General features: G+C 38.1%; 2 protein-coding genes across 2 annotated transcripts in view; one reads left to right on the forward strand and one right to left on the reverse strand.

Moving 5' to 3' along the window:
* LOC132561960 (propionyl-CoA carboxylase beta chain, mitochondrial-like) overlaps positions 1-19846 on the forward strand; it is a 67273-nt gene that overhangs the window by 12709 nt on the left and 34718 nt on the right. The window lies entirely within an intron of this gene.
* LOC132561969 (beta-1,4-galactosyltransferase galt-1-like) lies at positions 1379-17857 on the reverse strand. The gene is made up of 2 exons (XM_060226689.1): positions 17720-17857; positions 1379-3840 (listed from the first exon to the last, which is right to left on the reverse strand). Exon 2 carries the CDS (start codon positions 3034-3036, stop codon positions 1504-1506), a length of 1533 nt encoding a protein of 510 aa, XP_060082672.1. The 5' UTR covers positions 3037-3840; positions 17720-17857; the 3' UTR covers positions 1379-1503.

The following is a 19846-nucleotide window of genomic DNA, read 5'->3' on the forward strand; positions in this document are numbered from 1 at the left end:
ATTGATCTGCATTAAAAAAAAAAGAAGTTTGCACTTACTATATACATACATTTCGTATAAATGTCTGTTATGGGAAAAAACTAATTGATTGATTTATTGACTAAGCAGTGGCACAGCTGTTTTCTCTCTTCCAAGATGGTGTGATTTATAATGTTGATACGTGTTTATCTTTTTATAAGCAAATGATTTTAATCAGTTGTTTCATCAAAACTTTTACCAGTCCTTAAGTAGCCAATATATTACCCAACACCTTCCACCATTTCTGTGCGACAGTATGACTATCAAATCTTAAAAGAAGTGAGGTGTATAGGTATAGCTGTGTTCATGACGATGATAAAATGTTTGGACACAAACATCAGTAAAGGAGCTATTAAAATGAACACTAATTGGTAACAGTGCGATTACATACCATCACAAAATTTCATCTTCCAATTCCAATGTGACGTGACTTCTAATTCATTGTCTGTCATACAAAAAATCAATAAAATAAATCTCCTTTATCTCAAGTAAAATTTATCTGAAAAAAATGTTTCTACATTTTATTTATTTTTTTAGAAATCAAAAAAAGAAACCAGGTATTAGTTATTTTGATAACAAGATGGTCTTGTCTGTGCAAGGTTTTAAAAAAATCTGTAGGTCATTTTTACGTGAATTTCAAGCAAATGTTTCTACTATTATGGCAGTCTGTAATCAGATGTAAAAAAAATAGGAAACCCAGGAGGCTGCCATCTTTATCTCTAAAGTTTGAAGGACTGAAAAATAGTTTTTGACTCCTAATCATTCCATCAACTAGTTAAAATTCTAGTGGTTTGCTGGCTGTAGGTGATGGAGGGTGATTGTAGGGACAGACTTGAGAGTATCCATGTAGGGCATCAAAACTGGAGATAAACGCCAACCAGTCTGAGGGTAGTAATGCCAGTCAGTATGGAGATATCAGACACAGGGACAGGGGCTAGAAAATAACAGTCAGTGTGGGGAGAGTTATCAGACACAGGGACAGGGGCTAGAAAATAACAGTCAGTGTGGGCAGAGTTATCAGACACAGGGACAGGGGCTAGAAAATAACAGTCAGTGTGGGCAGAGTTATCAGACACAGGGACAAGGGCTAGAAAATAACAGTCAGTGTGGGCAGAGTTATCAGACACAGGGACAAGGGCTAGAAAATAACAGTCAGTGTGGGGAGAGTATCAGACTAGAGAACACCAAACTGTCTGGGAAGAATTATCACACACAAGGACAGAAATGTATCTGAAAGTGGGCCATACAATACTTCACTGCACTACTTAAGATCTGTGGAACTGACAAGCAAAATAAGAGGACTGTACTTTGTAGGATATTTCTGTGTGAGATTTAAATTAGAGACATAGCAAAGAAGCCATTTTTATCATATAATGTTTATTGGTGATTCATGGGCGGCATATCAAAACGTGTTTTACAGGCATATTGTAGTATATCAAAATACTGGAGTTAGGTATATTACATTCTTCTTTCACCCTGTCTCACTCACCTATCTGGGACAAAAAGGTCGAGAGTCTCGCGTATAATAGTCTGGTAATTTCCTACTAAATGCGTTGCATATTTGAGTATTGTTTCATCACGTTCCTCTGAATAGCATTTCATGTCTGGTTCATAATTGATGATGCACGGTCTGTAATGGTGAATCTTAGCTATGCTTGGATCCACCTCTAAAATTCTCATGTCTTTGTGTATTGTCTTACTAACATGATGGATCCCAAGCTCGAATATTTTCTGGGGGGCAACCATTAGTTTGGTTCTGACGGAGCTGAGGACTTTATTTCTCTGTAAAAGCTGAAGGAATGTAAGCTGCTGGGAAGGATCAGGTACTTGCTTTGGATCAAAGAAAGCACTTTTGAAAGAAAATCCTGCTATATAATCTGAATTGGTTTCCAAATTTTGTAGAGAATTCACCATATCTGACCATGTATAGTTATGTACAGGAAGTAGAAATTCATCCAAGTCCACAAAAAGTAAATATTCAAAGTCAGCCATGTGTCTGTATAGACAGTCCTGAATAGCTAATAGTTGGCCGTGATACCAGATTTCTCGCTCATTAATCTTTGGGGAAAGCTTCCAGTTCACAAGGGTTACCTCCCCTTTTTCTTGATAAAATGTCAACAATTTCTCCACAGCGTCAGATGTGTGATATATATAAAATGTGAGGTGGGATGCCCCTAAAATTTTCGATAATTCTATAAACTGTATTAACAAAGATAAGGAAATGTCACCAAATATTGGCGGAAGACAAAGACCAAACTTGTTTTTATGTGAATTTTCAGGTCGTAAATGGGAATGTGGACTTGATGGAATCATGTTATTGCTTGGCAGTTTTTCAACTGATTCTTTAAACGTAAAAGCAGTTAATTTTAAATTTACACGTTTTTCTGGATGGAAAGTACTAGATATTGATAACATAGTTAATTTTGTAAAAACAGTGTTGTTTAAAATCTCCTCAGGAATTTCACAAGAGAATATCCATCCTCCGTAATATCTCCCGTGATTCTCACACATCTCATAACTGTGTGCGTGTACTTTCAGCCAGGTATTGTGTCCATAATTAAAATGGCATATTAAACTCTCTACACTGTTGAAACGTTTCAGTGCTATTATCCTCATACTTGGTTGCCGTGGCTCGAGTGTTGGCCTGTTATCATAGTAAACAGAAAATATCGAGATATTTCCTACACTTGTCGAACTTTTTGTTAGCAACAACATGCCATCGTCTGAACTTTCCATTAACTTAAGAGTCTGTCGTTCATGTTTGACCCTCCTGTATGGGTGAAGGTCATTCAAAGGTCGTCGGTCCTTTTGGTTGTATACACCGAAATGACTCTCTTGTTTGTAAACAGGTTCCTCTTCTTTGGAACTCTCTGGCAAGATTTCTCGTAGGAAGTTTTGTTTGTTGTTTGTGACCACTACTGCCTTCTGTAAAAGGCCTAATTGTAATCCTAAAACAACACACGCATACAGAATCAGGAGACAGGGCAGAATGAACTTGTAGACAAAGGAGATCCGCATTGTGTTCACGTGACAACATGGGTAGACAACTCAATGTTTCTAGGGTCGGAGTCAATGTCTGGCTTACTCTCAGCATCAGAATTATTATAAAACAAGTTACTTTAGGTAAAGAATTCTGTTTTGTTCAAGTGGTCATTTGACCTCTCAACTTTCACAATGTATTTAGAGAGTACCCTTCCTGAATGCTGCTGATGTTGGCTGTGCTGAGATCATATCACTGTAATATGCAGCGACACCATTTTTATAAGTACTCTCATGTCTTTCCCTCTCTTTTCAAGTTTTATTTTTGGAAAATCAATAACGCAATACTTGACTACTGCAACATTTAAGTAAATTTGATGCCAGATAAATGTGTATTCTGCCAAGTTTCAAGCTAGTTTTAAGTAGATGCCCTTCACTGTAGATAGGATTGTACCAGGTCTGGGTCTCCTCCACCACTACAACACTTAATATACACCTCCTCTTGTACTGGTGATGTCCCTCTGTGTACTAGTCTCCCATCCCTACTGATACCCCTCTCAGGGTAATCAGGGTCCTATCAGCAGACCTCAATCCAACATTAGGTGCTGGCTGCTACATGTTCCATGTGTTTTGTCCAGAATCTTTGACTTTCAATCATTGAGAGTTGATGGCAGATTGCCTCTGAAGACATTTGATGGTGTGTGCTCTCAGATTTAGGTGACTACAGCACTTGTTGGAGATCTCAGCCTTAGACAGCTTTCAGTACTTATACTCTAGTTTATCGGGATGAAAAAAGTACGGACACACCTGTCTTCCTCTGTCACAACCAGAGCACGGGGTACACTGCAACAAACAGAAAAAATACTGATAACAAACATATTTTCTGATATATCTTAATGGTACTTACACTATAAAGAAATATTACACAGAATTTTTATTTAATAGAATTAAATTGTTTTTATGTAAGTGGTTTTTATGATTTGTGTTGTTCAGTGATAGTTTCAATAAGACAAGATTAGAAGTAATTATACATCATTAGAGTAATGAATAGGGAGACTTATACAGAGTAAATATACCAGCTTTTATAGGGGAGACTTATACATAGTAAATATACCAGCTTTTATAGGGGAGACTTATACAGAGTAAATATACCAGCTTTTATAGGGGAGACTTATACATAGTAAATATACCAGCTTTTATAGGGGAGACTTATACATAGGGGAGTAAATATATACCAGCTTTTATAGGGGAGACTTATACATAGTAAATATACCAGCTTTTATAGGGGAGACTTATACATAGTAAATATACCAGCTTTTATAGGGGAGACTTATACATAGTAAATATACCAGCTTTTATAGGGGAGACTTATACATAGTAAATATACCAGCTTTTATAGGGGAGACTTATACATAGTAAATATACCAGCTTTTATAGGGAGACTTATACATAGTAAATATACCAGCTTTTATAGGGGAGACTTATATAGTAAATATAGTAAATATACCAGCTTTTATAGGGGAGACTTATACATAGTAAATATACCAGCTTTTATAGGGGAGACTTATACATAGTAAATATACCAGCTTTTATAGGGGAGACTTATACATAGTAAATATACCAGCTTTTATAGGGGAGACTTATACATAGTAAATATACAAGCTTTTATAGGGGAGACTTATACATAGTAAATATACCAGCTTTTATAGGGGGAGAGCTTTTATACTTATACATAGTAAATATACCAGCTTTTATAGGGGAGACTTATACATAGTAAATATACCAGCTTTTATAGGGGAGACTTATACATAGTAAATATACCAGCTTTTATAGGGGAGACTTATACATAGTAAATATATAAGCTTTTATAGGGGAGACTTATACATAGTAAATATACCAGCTTTTATAGGGGAGACTTATACATAGTAAATATACCAGCTTTTATAGGGGAGACTTATACATAGTAAATATACCAGCTTTTATAGGGGAGACTTATACATAGTAAATATACCAGCTTTTATAGGGGAGACTTATACATAGTAAATATACAAGCTTTTATAGGGAGACTTATACATAGTAAATATACCAGCTTTTATAGGGGAGACTTATACATAGTAAATATACCAGCTTTTATAGGGGAGACTTATACATAGTAAATATATACCAGCTTTTATAGGGGAGACTTATACATAGTAAATATACCAGCTTTTATAGGGGAGAGCTTTTATAGTAAATATATAAGCTTTTATAGGGGAGACATAGTAAATATAGCTTTTATAGGGAGCTAAATATACCAGCTTTTATAGGGAGACTTATACATTGTAAATATACCAGCTTTTATAGGGAGACTTATACATAGTAAATATACCAGCTTTTATAGGGGAGACTTATACATAGTAAATATACCAGCTTTTATAGGGAGACTTATACATAGTAAATATACCAGCTTTTATAGGGGAGACTTATACATAGTAAATATACCAGCTTTTATAGGGGAGACTTATACATAGTAAATATATAAGCTTTTATAGGGAGACTTATACATAGTAAATATACCAGCTTTTATAGGGGAGACTTATACATAGTAAATATACCAGCTTTTATAGGGGAGACTTATACATAGTAAATATATAAGCTTTTATAGGGAGACTTATACATAGTAAATATATAAGCTTTTATAGGGAGACTTATACATAGTAAATATACCAGCTTTTATAGGGGGACTAAATATACATAGACTTATACAATATATACCAGCTTTTATAGGGAGACTTATACATAGTAAATATAAATATACTTATACAGCTTTTATAGGGAGACTTATACATAGTAAATATACCAGCTTTTATAGGGAGACTTATACATGGTAAATATATAAGCTTTTATAGGGAGACTTATACATAGTAAATATACCAGCTTTTATAGGGGAGACTTATACATAGGAAATATATAAGCTTTTATAGGGAGACTTATACATAGTAAATATACCAGCTTTTATAGGGGAGACTTATACATAGGAAATATATAAGCTTTTATAGGGAGACTTATACATAGTAAATATACCAGCTTTTATAGGGAGACTTATACATTGTAAATATACAAGCTTTTATAGGGAGACTTATACAGAGTAAAAATTTATTTTATTTGCACAGAAATGATTGTTAAACTTCATTTTTCATGAAATAAGACTTAGATGTTACCTGATATCATTAAATTACCATAATCATTTTACAGGAAACCAATTGCTCTCAAAGTTCAGTTCTGAATTGAAGTAATCAGGTTTTGGTGGGCTTACTATAAAGGGCAAATATATCAGTACTGATTAGAATTTTTATGGAATAAATATTTTTTATTGTAAAAGGAAGTGAATAGATGTAACATTTTGAAGTTGACACGTGTCACTGTAGCAAATGATATTGATATCAAAACAGCTGTCAACAAAGCATTGTCAAGTGAAATATTGATTTTTATTTACTAGGTGACTGAAGTAACAGATGAAAAACTGTACAAAAGACACTTAAGTGGATGTAAACTGCATCATACAGCTGTTTTTAGCCTCCTAATACTTGTCAGTGATGCTAAGCGCCTACATTTTGAAGCCTAAGAGACAACTGAAAAAAACGAACATAATTAAAAAATAAGTTGAAACCTAGATGGGAAGGTGCACTTAAGGCTTATAAATCAGTAGATATCTTGATTTCTATACATCTGATAATTTTATAACAAAGTCAACTGAACTGTGCCACTTTTCAAATGAATTCAAGCATGGAATTCAGATTACTGCAAACCTCAGGGACTAAAGATACTTTCCAAACTACATAGATATACGTTAAAATGCTAAAAAAATCTCCAAAAATCTTGCACTTGGATACTTAATATTACTTAGATATTTGGAGGCCTGGTGTATTGGGGGTCAGGGGGTCATGACTAATTAAGAAGCAGAAAAAGGGGATGTGATTGGTGGATTCAGGTCTATCAGACACTTGTCAGACTACCAAGAATCTGACCACTAGGTGTGAGTGGTCAGGGTGGTGATAGTGGTCTCTAGGTGATATCAGACACTTGTCAGACTACCAGGAATCTGACCACTAGGTGTGAGTGGTCAGGGGGGTGATAGTGGTCTCTAGGTTATATCAGACACTTGTCAGACTACCAGGAATCTGACCACTAGGTGTGAGTGATCAGGGGGGTGATAGTGGTCTCTAGGTTATATCAGACACTTGTCAGACTACCAGGAATCTGACCACTAGGTGTGAGTGATCAGGGGGGTGATAGTGGTCTCTAGGTGATATCTGTAGACACTTGTCAGACTGAGAAGAATCACACATATCCAAATTGATTGATTGAACCATATTGACATATGCTAACCCTGTATGAAATGAAGTTTCAGATTGAGAACATTGCAAGACAGACAGGTTTAGCTGTCTGTGATCTATAAACTGTCAACGGTGATGATTGTAGTGAGTGTTATCAGTACCACAGACTCCCTCCCTCTGATAAATTGTATCAGGTATCAGCACTTCCCTGATACTGTGGTCTCACACATCAAGCCAAGTACAGCTCTCTTCATGTTTAAATAGTCATTCCTCTAGTTGTAGGAATTCACAATCGTGGATTGAGATTAAGAACAATACATATAAAATCTGCCCCAGGAGTACGATATATAAAGTGTACCTAGGGTGTACAATATATAAAGTGTACCCAGGGTGTACAATACATAAAGTGTACCCAGGGTGTACAATACATAAAGTGTACCCAGGGTGTACAATATATAAAGTGTACCCAGGGTGTACAATACATAAAGTGTACCCAGGGTGTACAATATATAAAGTGTACCCTGGATGTACGATATATAAAGTGTACCCTGGGTGTACGATATATAAAGTGTACCCTGGATGTACAATATATAATGTGTACCCAGGGTGTATGATATATAAAGTGTACCCTGGGTGTACGGTATATAAAGTGTACCCTAGATGTACAATATATAAAGTGTAGCCTGGTTGTACAATATATAAAGTGTACCCAGGGTGTACAATATATAAAGTGTACCCAGGGTGTACAATATATAAAGTGTACCCAGGGTGTACAATATATAAAGTGTACCCAGGGTGTACAATATATAAAGTGTACCCAGGGTGTACAATATATAAAGTGTACCCAGGGTGTACAGTATATAAAGTGTACCCAGGGTGTACAGTATATAAAGTGTACCCAGGGTGTACAATATATAAAGTGTACCCAGGGTGTACAATATATAAAGTGTACCCAGGGTGTACAATATATAAAGTGTACCCAGGGTGTACAATATATAAAGTGTACCCAGGGTGTACAATATATAAAGTGTACCCAGGGTGTACAATATATAAAGTGTACCCAGGGTGTACAATATATAAAGTGTACCCAGGGTGTACAATATATAAAGTGTACCCAGGGTGTACAATATATAAAGTATACCCAGGGTGTACAATATATAAAGTATACCCAGGGTGTACAATATATAAAGTGTACCCAGGGTGTACAATATATAAGTCTACCAAAATAAGTGTGCCTTATATGTGGTACACATAGACAGATGGCTATAAAATGCTTGGAGTTATGTGCTTGTCCTGATATAAGTTATAATTAATTGATAATAACGGAAAGGCCCAGGGTGCTGATGTTTGGTCTGTAGCATAATGGGATCAAGGGCTACGAAGCTTGTTCATATTGTTGACCTTGACCCATCACCAGAGAGGATACATAGTAATTCACTACTGTAAAAATGTTATCTCCATCCATTACACGTCAAAGAGTACAGACAATTTGGATTGCTTAAACAAAAGTACATGTTTGTACTTCAAACGAAAAATAAAACTTTGACTAGACCTGTGTTATAATCTACTGATAGTGTTAGAGGCACTATGGGAGGCGTCAGATTTTGAACATACCTTACTGATGCCTGAACAAACTCCTTTTATCAGTGAATGTTAGGATTATTGGCAGATACCTATTCAAATCTCCAACTGTTTAGAGGTTAAAAAAGACATGCAATTTTAGTCTTTGGCTCAGGTGAGCTAGTTGTTTCCAGTTAATCTTCCCCTCGTGTGTCTATTTATAAGGCTTTTTATTTATCATCTAAGGAATCCAGATGTGTTTTCTTGAGGTTTATCACCTGAAGTTTGTATTTTAGTGTTATAGGTTTATTTACCTACTGTTTGTCTAAAATGTCCAGATAAGTCTGAAAGCTTAATTAATTGTCAGACATTTGTTATTCCACATCTAACCTGTCACATTTTAACTACAATGTGTACCTTGTTGTCATTTTTATTTTACCTTGGTTTTATTCAGTATCTACCTTTATCACAAAACTCAGGTCTGTATTGTCACATGACCATCATAAATATCATAGGACTAATATGTCATAATACTTCACTATGATGTCATAATACTACACTATGATGTCATAATACTACACTATGATGTCATAATACTACGCTATGATGTCATAATACTTCACTATGATGTCATAATACTACACTATGATGTCATAATACTACACTAATATGTCATAATACTTCACTATAATGTCATAATACTACACTATGATGTCATAATACTACACTATGATGTCATAATACTACACTATGATGTCATAATACTACACTAATATGTCATAATACTTCACTATGATGTCATAATACTACACTATGATGTCATAATACTACACTATGATGTCATAATACTACACTATGATGTCATAAAACTACACTATGATGTCATAAAACTACACTATGATGTCATAAATCTACACTATGATGTCATAAAACTACACTATGATGTCATAAACAAGTCATATGATTGACCATCCCTGTCAAAATGATTTAGTTGTAGAGGGAAATTTATTCTAGAGTGGTCACATGTTTTTTGAAAATACAGGTTTATACAGTAAACAGAATCTAACACTGATGTGGATGTAAAATGGAAGTTCAATATTATAATTTCAAACGCGCATGACTTATCAAATTATCAAACTTGTTTGATAAATTCCACATACCATCGACATGTAGTCGCATCAGATCTGTTATTTCCTCAACTGTTGGCGATGTAACACCTGTCCTGTTACCTGTCTAAGGATTTTCTACCTTTATCTATAATGATGGTTTAATAAAATTGGAAGCACTTCAAGTGGTGTTAAGGATATACGTGTTCTAGCTGTATATAGAGAGAACTGGTTTCACTATAAAACAGTTGAGGTTGCTTTGTGATGAAACCCCTTTACTGTTGTATGTAATGATCTACACGTTTTGTACAAAGTTCAGGCCAAATTCAAAGGATTCTTCTGAATGGTTTGAAGAAGTGATTACTTATACAATTGTTTGAGATAATTGAGACTACTCAGAAGTTTCACACACATTTCCTGTTTATCGCAGCTGTGTTTGATAATGTTTATTACTCAACAGCTAGGATTGTATAATTCAAATATTTATAGTCTTTGAGTTCCTCAAACTATTTCAATGATGTAAATGGAAATCTAACGTTTATTACCATCCAGCCCACCATCATCAGCTGGTAGGACATTTACACCCCCCCCCCCCTCCCCACTCATACAAACAGTCAGGCCACTGGAGACTCATACAAACAGTCAGGCAACTGGAGACTCATACAAACAGTCAGGCAACTGGAGACTCATACAAACAGTCAGGCAACTGGAAACTCATACAAACAGTCAGGCAACTGGAAACTCATACAAACAGTCAGGCCACTGGAGACTCATACAAACAGTCAGGCAACTGGAGACTCATACAAACAGTCAGGCAACTGGAGACTCATACAAACAGTCAGGCAACTGGAGACTCATACAAACAGCCAGGCAACTGGAGACTCATACAAACAGTCAGGCCACTGGAGACTCATACAAACAGTCAGGCAACTGGAGACTCATACATACAGTCAGGCAACTGGAGACTCATACAAACAGCCAGGCCACTGGAGACTCATACAAACAACCAGGCCACTGGAGACTCATACAAACAGTCAGGCAACTGGAGACTCATACATACAGCCAGGCCACTGGAGACTCATACAAACAGCCAGGCCACTGGAGACTCATACAAACAGTCAGGCCTCTGGAGAACCATACAAACAGCCAGGCCACTGGAGAACCATACAAACAGTCAGGCCACTGGAGACTCATACAAACAGTCAGGCCACTGGAGAACCATACAAACAGCCAGGCCACTGGAGAACCATACATACAAACAGCCAGGTCTCTGGAGAACCATACAAACAGCAAGGCCACTGGAGAACCATACAAACAAACAGTCAGACCACTGGAGACTCATACAAACAGCCAGGCCACTGGAGACAGCCAGGCCACTGGAGACTCATACAAACAGCCGCGCCTCTGGATAACCAAACATACAAACAATGAGGTCTGTAGATACCAATACAAACAGTCAGACCACAGGAGAACAATTCAGTGTATATAAGATGACATTTCTTTCACACATTAATTGATTTATGTGGACAAGATCTGAGTTTCTGACACATATTCTAGAAGGTTTATTCATGGTTCTTCACACTGAACTTGAAAGTCTCCAGTAGAATGTTTACTGCCTGTGTTGAAGAAAGTAAGGTCACTTGGTCAGGACTCCAGTAGAATGTTTAAAACTGATTTAGGTATTTTCATTTTAGAAGTCTTCTCCCAGGATAACAGGGTTGTTTTGATTAGTCTGTCAACACAAAATTTATGATTGAAAGCTTTGTATGTACGTATGTATGTATGTATGTATGTGTATGAGGGTGTGTGTGTGTGTGTGTGTGTGTGCGTGCGTGTGTGTGTTTGTTTTCACGTGTGCATGTGTGTGTGCAACTAATTTAGGGAAAAACAAATCTCAACATATTTAAAAGATCGTACTGCTAGAAAATGAGTTTTTCATGGCTTTGTTTCCCTACAGATATTGAAAGCAGTATGCTTTTGTGTCATTAGACTGCAGTACCTTTTGCACTGAAACAGACCCAGACTTTTCTATTGATCACAATTTTTGTGTGTTAATTAGAGGCCTGTGATTATAGAGTACAGGTAGGATTCTGTTCTCATGTTTATCAAAAAGCTTCACAAAGTCTTTATCACAAAATTATTGTCAATTTATTGGATAATAATTAACACAAGTGTGCACTGTGTGAACTATTGATCAATACTACAACACACAATTGATTTATTTAGGAAAATCATTTGATAGAAGTTGTTCTTTATGATATTTTAAGTTTTAGGTGAACATCACCAACAACCACACCACCAGGTGATCAGACTTTATTACCGCAGAGTTACCCACACCACAGGGTGATCAGACTTTATTACCCCAGAGTTACCCACAGCACCAGGTGATCAGACTTTATTACCCCAGAGTTACCCACACCACCAGGTGATCAGACTTTATTACCCCAGAGTTACCCACACCACAGGGTGATCAGACTTTATTACCCCAGAGTTACCCACACCACCAGGTGATCAGACTTTATTACCCCAGAGTTACCCACACCACCAGGTGATCAGACTTTATTACCCCAGAGTTACCCACACCACCAGGTGATCAGACTTTATTACCCCAGAGTTACCCACACCACCATGTGATCAGACTTTATTAACCCAGAGTTACCCACACCACCAGGTGATCAGACTTTATTACCCCAGAGTTACCCACACCACCAGGTGATCAGACTTTATTACCCCAGAGTTACCCACACCACCAGGTGATCAGACTTTATTACCCCAGAGTTACCCACACCACCAGGTGATGACTTTATTACCCCAGAGTTACCCACACCACCAGGTGATATTACCCCAGAGTTACCCACACCACCAGGTGATCAGACTTTATTACCCCAGAGTTACCCACACCACCAGGTGATCAGACTTTATTACCCCAGAGTTACCCACACCACCAGGTGATCAGACTTTATTACCCCAGAGTTACCCACACCACCAGGTGATCAGACTTTATTACCCCAGAGTTACCCACACCACCAGGTGATCAGACTTTATTACCCCAGAGTTACTCACACCACCAGGTGATCAGACTTTATTACCCCAGAGTTACCCACACCACCAGGTGATCAGACTTTATTATTACCCCAGAGTTACCCACAGCACCAGGTGATCAGACTTTATTACCCCAGAGTTACCCACACCACCAGGTGATCAGACTTTATTACCCCAGAGTTACCCACACCACCAGGTGATCAGACTTTATTACCCCAGAGTTACCCACACCACCAGGTGATCAGACTTTATTACCCCAGAGTTACCCACACCACCAGGTGATCAGACTTTATTACCCCAGAGTTACCCACACCACCAGGTGATCAGACTTTATTACCCCAGAGTTACCACACACCACCACCCCAGAGTTACCCACACCACCAGGTGATCAGACTTTATTACCCCAGAGTTACCCACACCACCAGGTGATCAGACTTTATTACCCCAGAGTTACCCACACCACCAGGTGATCAGACTTTATTACCCCAGAGTTACCCACAGCACCAGGTGATCAGACTTTATTACCCCAGAGTTTATTACCCCAGAGTTACCCACACCACCAGGTGATCAGACTTTATTACCCCAGAGTTACCCACACCACCAGGTGATCAGACTTTATTACCCCAGAGTTACCCACACCACCAGGTGATCAGACTTTATTACCCCAGAGTTACCCACACCACCAGGTGATCAGACTTTATTACCCCAGAGTTACCCACACCACCAGGTGATCAGACTTTATTACCCCAGAGTTACCCACACCACCAGGTGATCAGACTTTATTACCCCAGAGTTACCCACACCACCAGGTGATCAGACTTTATTACCCCAGAGTTACCCACACCACCAGGTGATCAGACTTTATTACCCCAGAGTTACCCACACCACCAGGTGATCAGACTTTATTACCCCAGAGTTACCCACACCACCAGGTGATCAGACTTTATTACCCCAGAGTTACCCACACCACCAGGTGATCAGACTTTATTACCCCAGAGTTACCCACACCACCAGGTGATCAGACTTTATTACCCCAGAGTTACCCACACCACCAGGTGATCAGACTTTATTAGTTACCCACACCACCAGGTGATCAGACTTTATTACCCCAGAGTTACCCACACCACCAGGTGATCAGACTTTATTACCCCAGAGTTACCCACACCACCAGGTGATCAGACTTTATTACCCCAGAGTTACCCACACCACCAGGTGATCAGACTTTATTACCCCAGAGTTACCCACACCACCAGGTGATCAGACTTTATTACCCCAGAGTTACCCACACCACCAGGTGATCAGACTTTATTACCCCAGAGTTACCCACACCACCAGGTGATCAGACTTTATTACCCCAGAGTTACCCACACCACCAGGTGATCAGACTTTATTACCCCAGAGTTACCCACACCACCAGGTGATCAGACTTTATTACCCCAGAGTTACCCACACCACCAGGTGATCAGACTTTATTACCCCAGAGTTACCCACACCACCAGGTGATCAGACTTTATTACCCCAGAGTTACCCACACCACCAGGTGATCAGACTTTATTACCCCAGAGTTACCCACACCACCAGGTGATCAGACTTTATTACCCCAGAGTTACCCACACCACCAGGTGATCAGACTTTATTACCCCAGAGTTACCCACACCACCAGGTGATCAGACTTTATTACCCCAGAGTTACCCACACCACCAGGTGATCAGACTTTATTACCCCAGAGTTACCCACACCACCAGGTGATCAGACTTTATTACCCCAGAGTTACCCACACCACCAGGTGATCAGACTTTATTACCCCAGAGTTACCCACACCACCAGGTGATCAGACTTTATTACCCCAGAGTTACCCACACCACCAGGTGATCAGACTTTATTACCCCAGAGTTACCCACACCACCAGGTGATCAGACTTTATTACCCCAGAGTTACCCACACCACCAGGTGATCAGACTTTATTACCCCAGAGTTACCCACACCACCAGGTGATCAGACTTTATTACCCCAGAGTTACCCACACCACCAGGTGATCAGACTTTATTACCCCAGAGTTACCCACACCACCAGGTGATCAGACTTTATTACCCCAGAGTTACAGACTTTTTACCCACACCACCAGGTGATCAGACTTTATTACCCCAGAGTTACCCACACCACCAGGTGATCAGACTTTATTACCCCAGAGTTACCCACACCACAGGGTGATCAGACTTTATTACCCCAGAGTTACCCACACCACCAGGTGATCAGACTTTATTACCCCAGAGTTACCCACACCACCAGGTGATCAGACTTTATTACCCCAGAGTTACCCACACCACCAGGTGATCAGACTTTATTACCCCAGAGTTACCCACACCACCAGGTGATCAGACTTTATTACCGCAGAGTTACTCACACCACCAGGTGATCAGACTTTATTACCCCAGAGTTACCCACACCACCATATCATTGTGTCCAGTATACCATACATTATTGTTTTCTAAACTCACTAGTAACAAAGGAAAATTTTGTCAGCTGCTCTTTATGTGTCAGTGTGACTGGTCTTCATTTCTACGCTAGAATGTTTTCAACAATTTTGTTTGAATATGTAGGGATAAGGCTGTTTGCAGACTGAAAATGATAAAGGTCGTTCCAAATTTCAATGTAGCAAATTATTTAATAAATTGATGTGTAACAACATTGAAATAACTGTGAGCTGTTTTTTTGGTGAAATAAATGATACATTCGTTTTAAAAATCAATACCAATTTAGCAGTGGGCTGTTATTCTGTCTGAGGCTGTACTAATTGATAGCCATAAACAATATCAATAGTTTTCATACACAACCATATTGATGACAAACTTGAAAGGAATGAAATCTGTTTTTTATTAATTTTATTATTTTTTTTTATATTGAATATCAGATCACCAACAAGGGGGTTCATTGTTAGGTTTACAACTTTATCAACCGTCACATCAAAGACTGAGTAATTATACAAATTGTATTTCATAACATAATCAATATCATTTAACTGTGGTATCAGTCATCAATATCCTGTTATTGTGATATCAAACATTAATATCCTGTTACTATGGTATTAGACATTAATATCCTGTTACTGTGATATCAAACATTAATATCCTGTTACTGTGATATCAAACATTAATATCCTGTCACTATGGTATTAGACATTAATATCCTGTTACTGTGATATCAAACATTAATATCCTGTTACTATGGTATCCGACATTAATATCCTGTTACTGTGATATCAAACATTAATATCCTGTTACTATGGTATCAGACATTAATATCCTGTTACTGTGATATCAAACATTAATATCCTGTTACTATGGTATCAGACATTAATATCCTGTTATTGTGATATCAAACATTAATATCCTGTTACTGTGATATCAAACATTAATATCCTGTTACTATGGTATCAAACATTAATATCCTGTTACTATAGTATCAAGCATCAATATTCTGTGACTATGGTATCAAACATCAATATCCTGTTACTGTGATATCAAATATCAATATTCTGTTACTATGGTATCAAACACCAATATCCTGTTACTATGGTATTACACATCAATATCCTGTTATTGTGATATCAAACATCAATATCTAGTTACTATGGCATCACACATCAATATCCTGTTACTATGGAATCAAACATCAATATCCATTTACTGTGATATCAAATATCAATATTCTGTTACTATGGTATCAAACATCAGTGTTCTGTTACAGTGATATCACACATCAATATCCTGTTACTATGGTATTACACATCAGTGTTCTGTTACTATGGTATCAAACATCAATATCCTGTTACAGTGATATCACACATCAATATCCTGTTACTATGGTATCAAACATCAATATCCTGTTACTATGGTGTCAGACATTAATATCCAGTTACTATGATATCAAACATCAATATCCTGTTACTGTGATATCAAACATTAATATCCTGTTACTATGGTATCACACATCAGTATTCTATTACTATGGTATTACACATCAATATCCAGTTACTGTGATATCACACATCAGTATCCTGTTACTATGGTATTACACATCAGTATTCTGTTACTATAGTATTACACATCAATATCCAGTTACTGTGATATCACACATCAGTATTCTGTTACTATGGTATTACACATCAATATCCTGTTACTATGGTATTACACATCAATATCCAGTTACTGTGATATCACACATCAGTATTCTATTACTATGGTATTACACATCAATATCCAGTTACTGTGATATCACACATCAGTATTCTATTACTATGGTATTACACATCAATATCCAGTTACTGTGATATCACACATCAGTATCCTGTTACTATGGTATTACACATCAGTGTTCTGTTACTATGGTATCACACATCAATATCCTGTTTCTGTGATATCACACATCAATATCCTGTTTCCAGACATCATAGTGTTAATTCTTTGATGCTCTTGACTGATTTGATTTAGATAGAACTTACTTCAGTCAACTTGCTAATGATAAACATAGTAGAGTTTTTCAGAGATTCTGTCAGTTACAGAAATTAAATCAACTGAACAGTTCAATATTCAGGAGATAGTTATAAAAGTGTTTTAGAGTTTTGTTTTAGTAGTATCCTACAGTGTAAATAGTAGTGCCTTATCTCTGAAACACTTCACCTGTAGTAGCCAGACTTACCTGTGATCCCTCCAGCTGCACTCGGCTGACTTCAGTGTTGAGGTACTGCCTGTGAGCTTTGTTTACAACAGTCCGGTCTCCACTCATCCTTCATCCAAAGAAACCATACAGTGATCTGATTGGTCGAGGAGCAGGAGGAGAGGCCCCCACAGGGTAATCCTGTCATGTTTACAGGGATGGAGATAAGGGGTGAGGTTATTATTGATGGGAGGTAGATAGCTTAGATTGGAGTGAAGATAAATATCAAATTTACATCCACAGCCCTCACAGTGACAATTAAGTCTCATTAACATGGATGGGTGGTAGAGGGTGGTGATGGAGGGCAGGAAGGAGGATGGAGAAGGAGGGAGGATGGAGAAGTAAGAGCAATGAAGGGATCAATAGAGTAAGGAGAAGGATAGACAGAAGGAGGAACACTCTGATGACAGAAACAAAGCAATATTTGCTCAGTAATTATGAATGATGAGGCATACTGTTTTCTTTTTTCTCAATTACATACGTTCTATTACTATGTAAGTTTTCATTTTATTCTTGGAGAAATTTTATGTCAGAATCATTAAGATGAAAACTTTGATATCAGAAACAAGATTTTGAATTTCAATGTGGAAATAGAAAATTGAGAGAAACCAATTGTACAATTGCATTTTCTATAATTAATGTTGTTGAGTGTTGACTATCAATCATCAGAAGGATTAGTTTACTGGGTCTCTAGTTAGGGTTGTGATTCTTGTTCTCTGGGTTTTTGACTAGAATTTTCACAGCTTCCTTTGACTTTTATCATACACAGTTCCACTGTTAAACCTTGATAAAAAAATATGTGGTTTGTTTATCTCGGAATTTAAAGAATGTACTGTTTGGGGGATGAGAGGAGCTGATATCAACTGTAATGTTGTGGAAAGTAACTCTGGCTGAAATATCCAAGCACCTCATTTACAAACTGACAGGTCCAATTAAATACTCTCCCTACCCTCCCTCCTGAACCAATTAAGGACTTCCTACCCTCCCTCCAGGTCCATTTGTACACTATAGCTACCCTTCCCTCCAGGTTCAATTGTAAATAAGCTATCCCTCTCTCCTGGTCCAATTACAGACTATAGTTACCCCTCCCTCCAGGTCCAATTATAGACTATAGTTACCCCTCCCTCCAGGTCCAATAATAGACTATAGTTACCCCTCCCTCCTGGTCCAATTATAGACTATAGTTACCCCTCCCTCCTGGTCCAATTATAGACTATAGTTACCCCTCCCTCCTGGTCCAATTATAGACTATAGTTACCCCTCCCTCCTGGTCCAATTACAACGAACCCCTCCCTCCTGGTCCAATTATAGACTATAGTTACCCCTCCCCTCTAGACTAAAGTAATTTCCAATTACCAAGTAATCTATAGTTACCCCTCCCTCCTGGTCCAATTATAGACTATAGTTACCCCTCCCTCCTGGTCCAATTATAGACTATAGTTACCCCTCCCTCCTGGTCCAATTATAGACTATAGTTACCCCTCCCTCCTGGTCTAATTACAGACTATAGCTACCCCTCCCTCCTGGTCCAATTATAGACTATAGTTACCCCTCCCTTCTGGTCCAATTATAGACTATAGAGGTTCGTTAGCCTTTGCTCCTGGTACAATTATAGACTATAGTTACCCCTCCCTATAGATGGTCCAATTACAGACTATAAGTTACCCCTCCCTCCTGGTCCAATATAGATCTATGTTTACCCCACCTCCTGGTCACACATTACAGACTATAGTTACCCCTCCCTCCTGGTCCAATTATAGACTATAGTTACCCCTACCTCATGGTCAAATTACAGACTATAGTTACCCCTCCCTCCTGGTCCAAATATAGACTATAGGTCCAATTATACAGACTATAGTTACCCCTCCCTCCTGGTCCAATTACAGACTATAGTTACCCCTCCCTCCTGGTCCAATTATAGACTATAGTTACCCCTCCCTCCTGGTCCAATTATAGACTATAGTTACCCCTCCCTCCTGGTCCAATTACAGACTATAGTTACCCCTCCCTCCTGGTCCAATTATAGACTATAGTTACCCCTCCCTCCTGGTCCAATTATAGTTACCCCTCCCTCCTATAGTTACCCCTCCCTCCTGGTCCTATAGTTAG

This window comes from Ylistrum balloti, unplaced genomic scaffold (genome assembly GCF_031769215.1).
Source record: "Ylistrum balloti isolate Yb309-2 unplaced genomic scaffold, AGI_CSIRO_Ybal_v1 Utg371316, whole genome shotgun sequence".
In the NCBI taxonomy this organism is placed as follows: Eukaryota; Metazoa; Mollusca; class Bivalvia; order Pectinida; family Pectinidae; genus Ylistrum; species Ylistrum balloti.

What these genes read in the sequence shown, in the direction of transcription:
- LOC132561969 (XM_060226689.1), bottom strand. Translation starts at nt 3,036, where the DNA reads ATGCGGATCTCCTTTGTCTACAAGTTCATTCTGCCCTGTCTCCTGATT.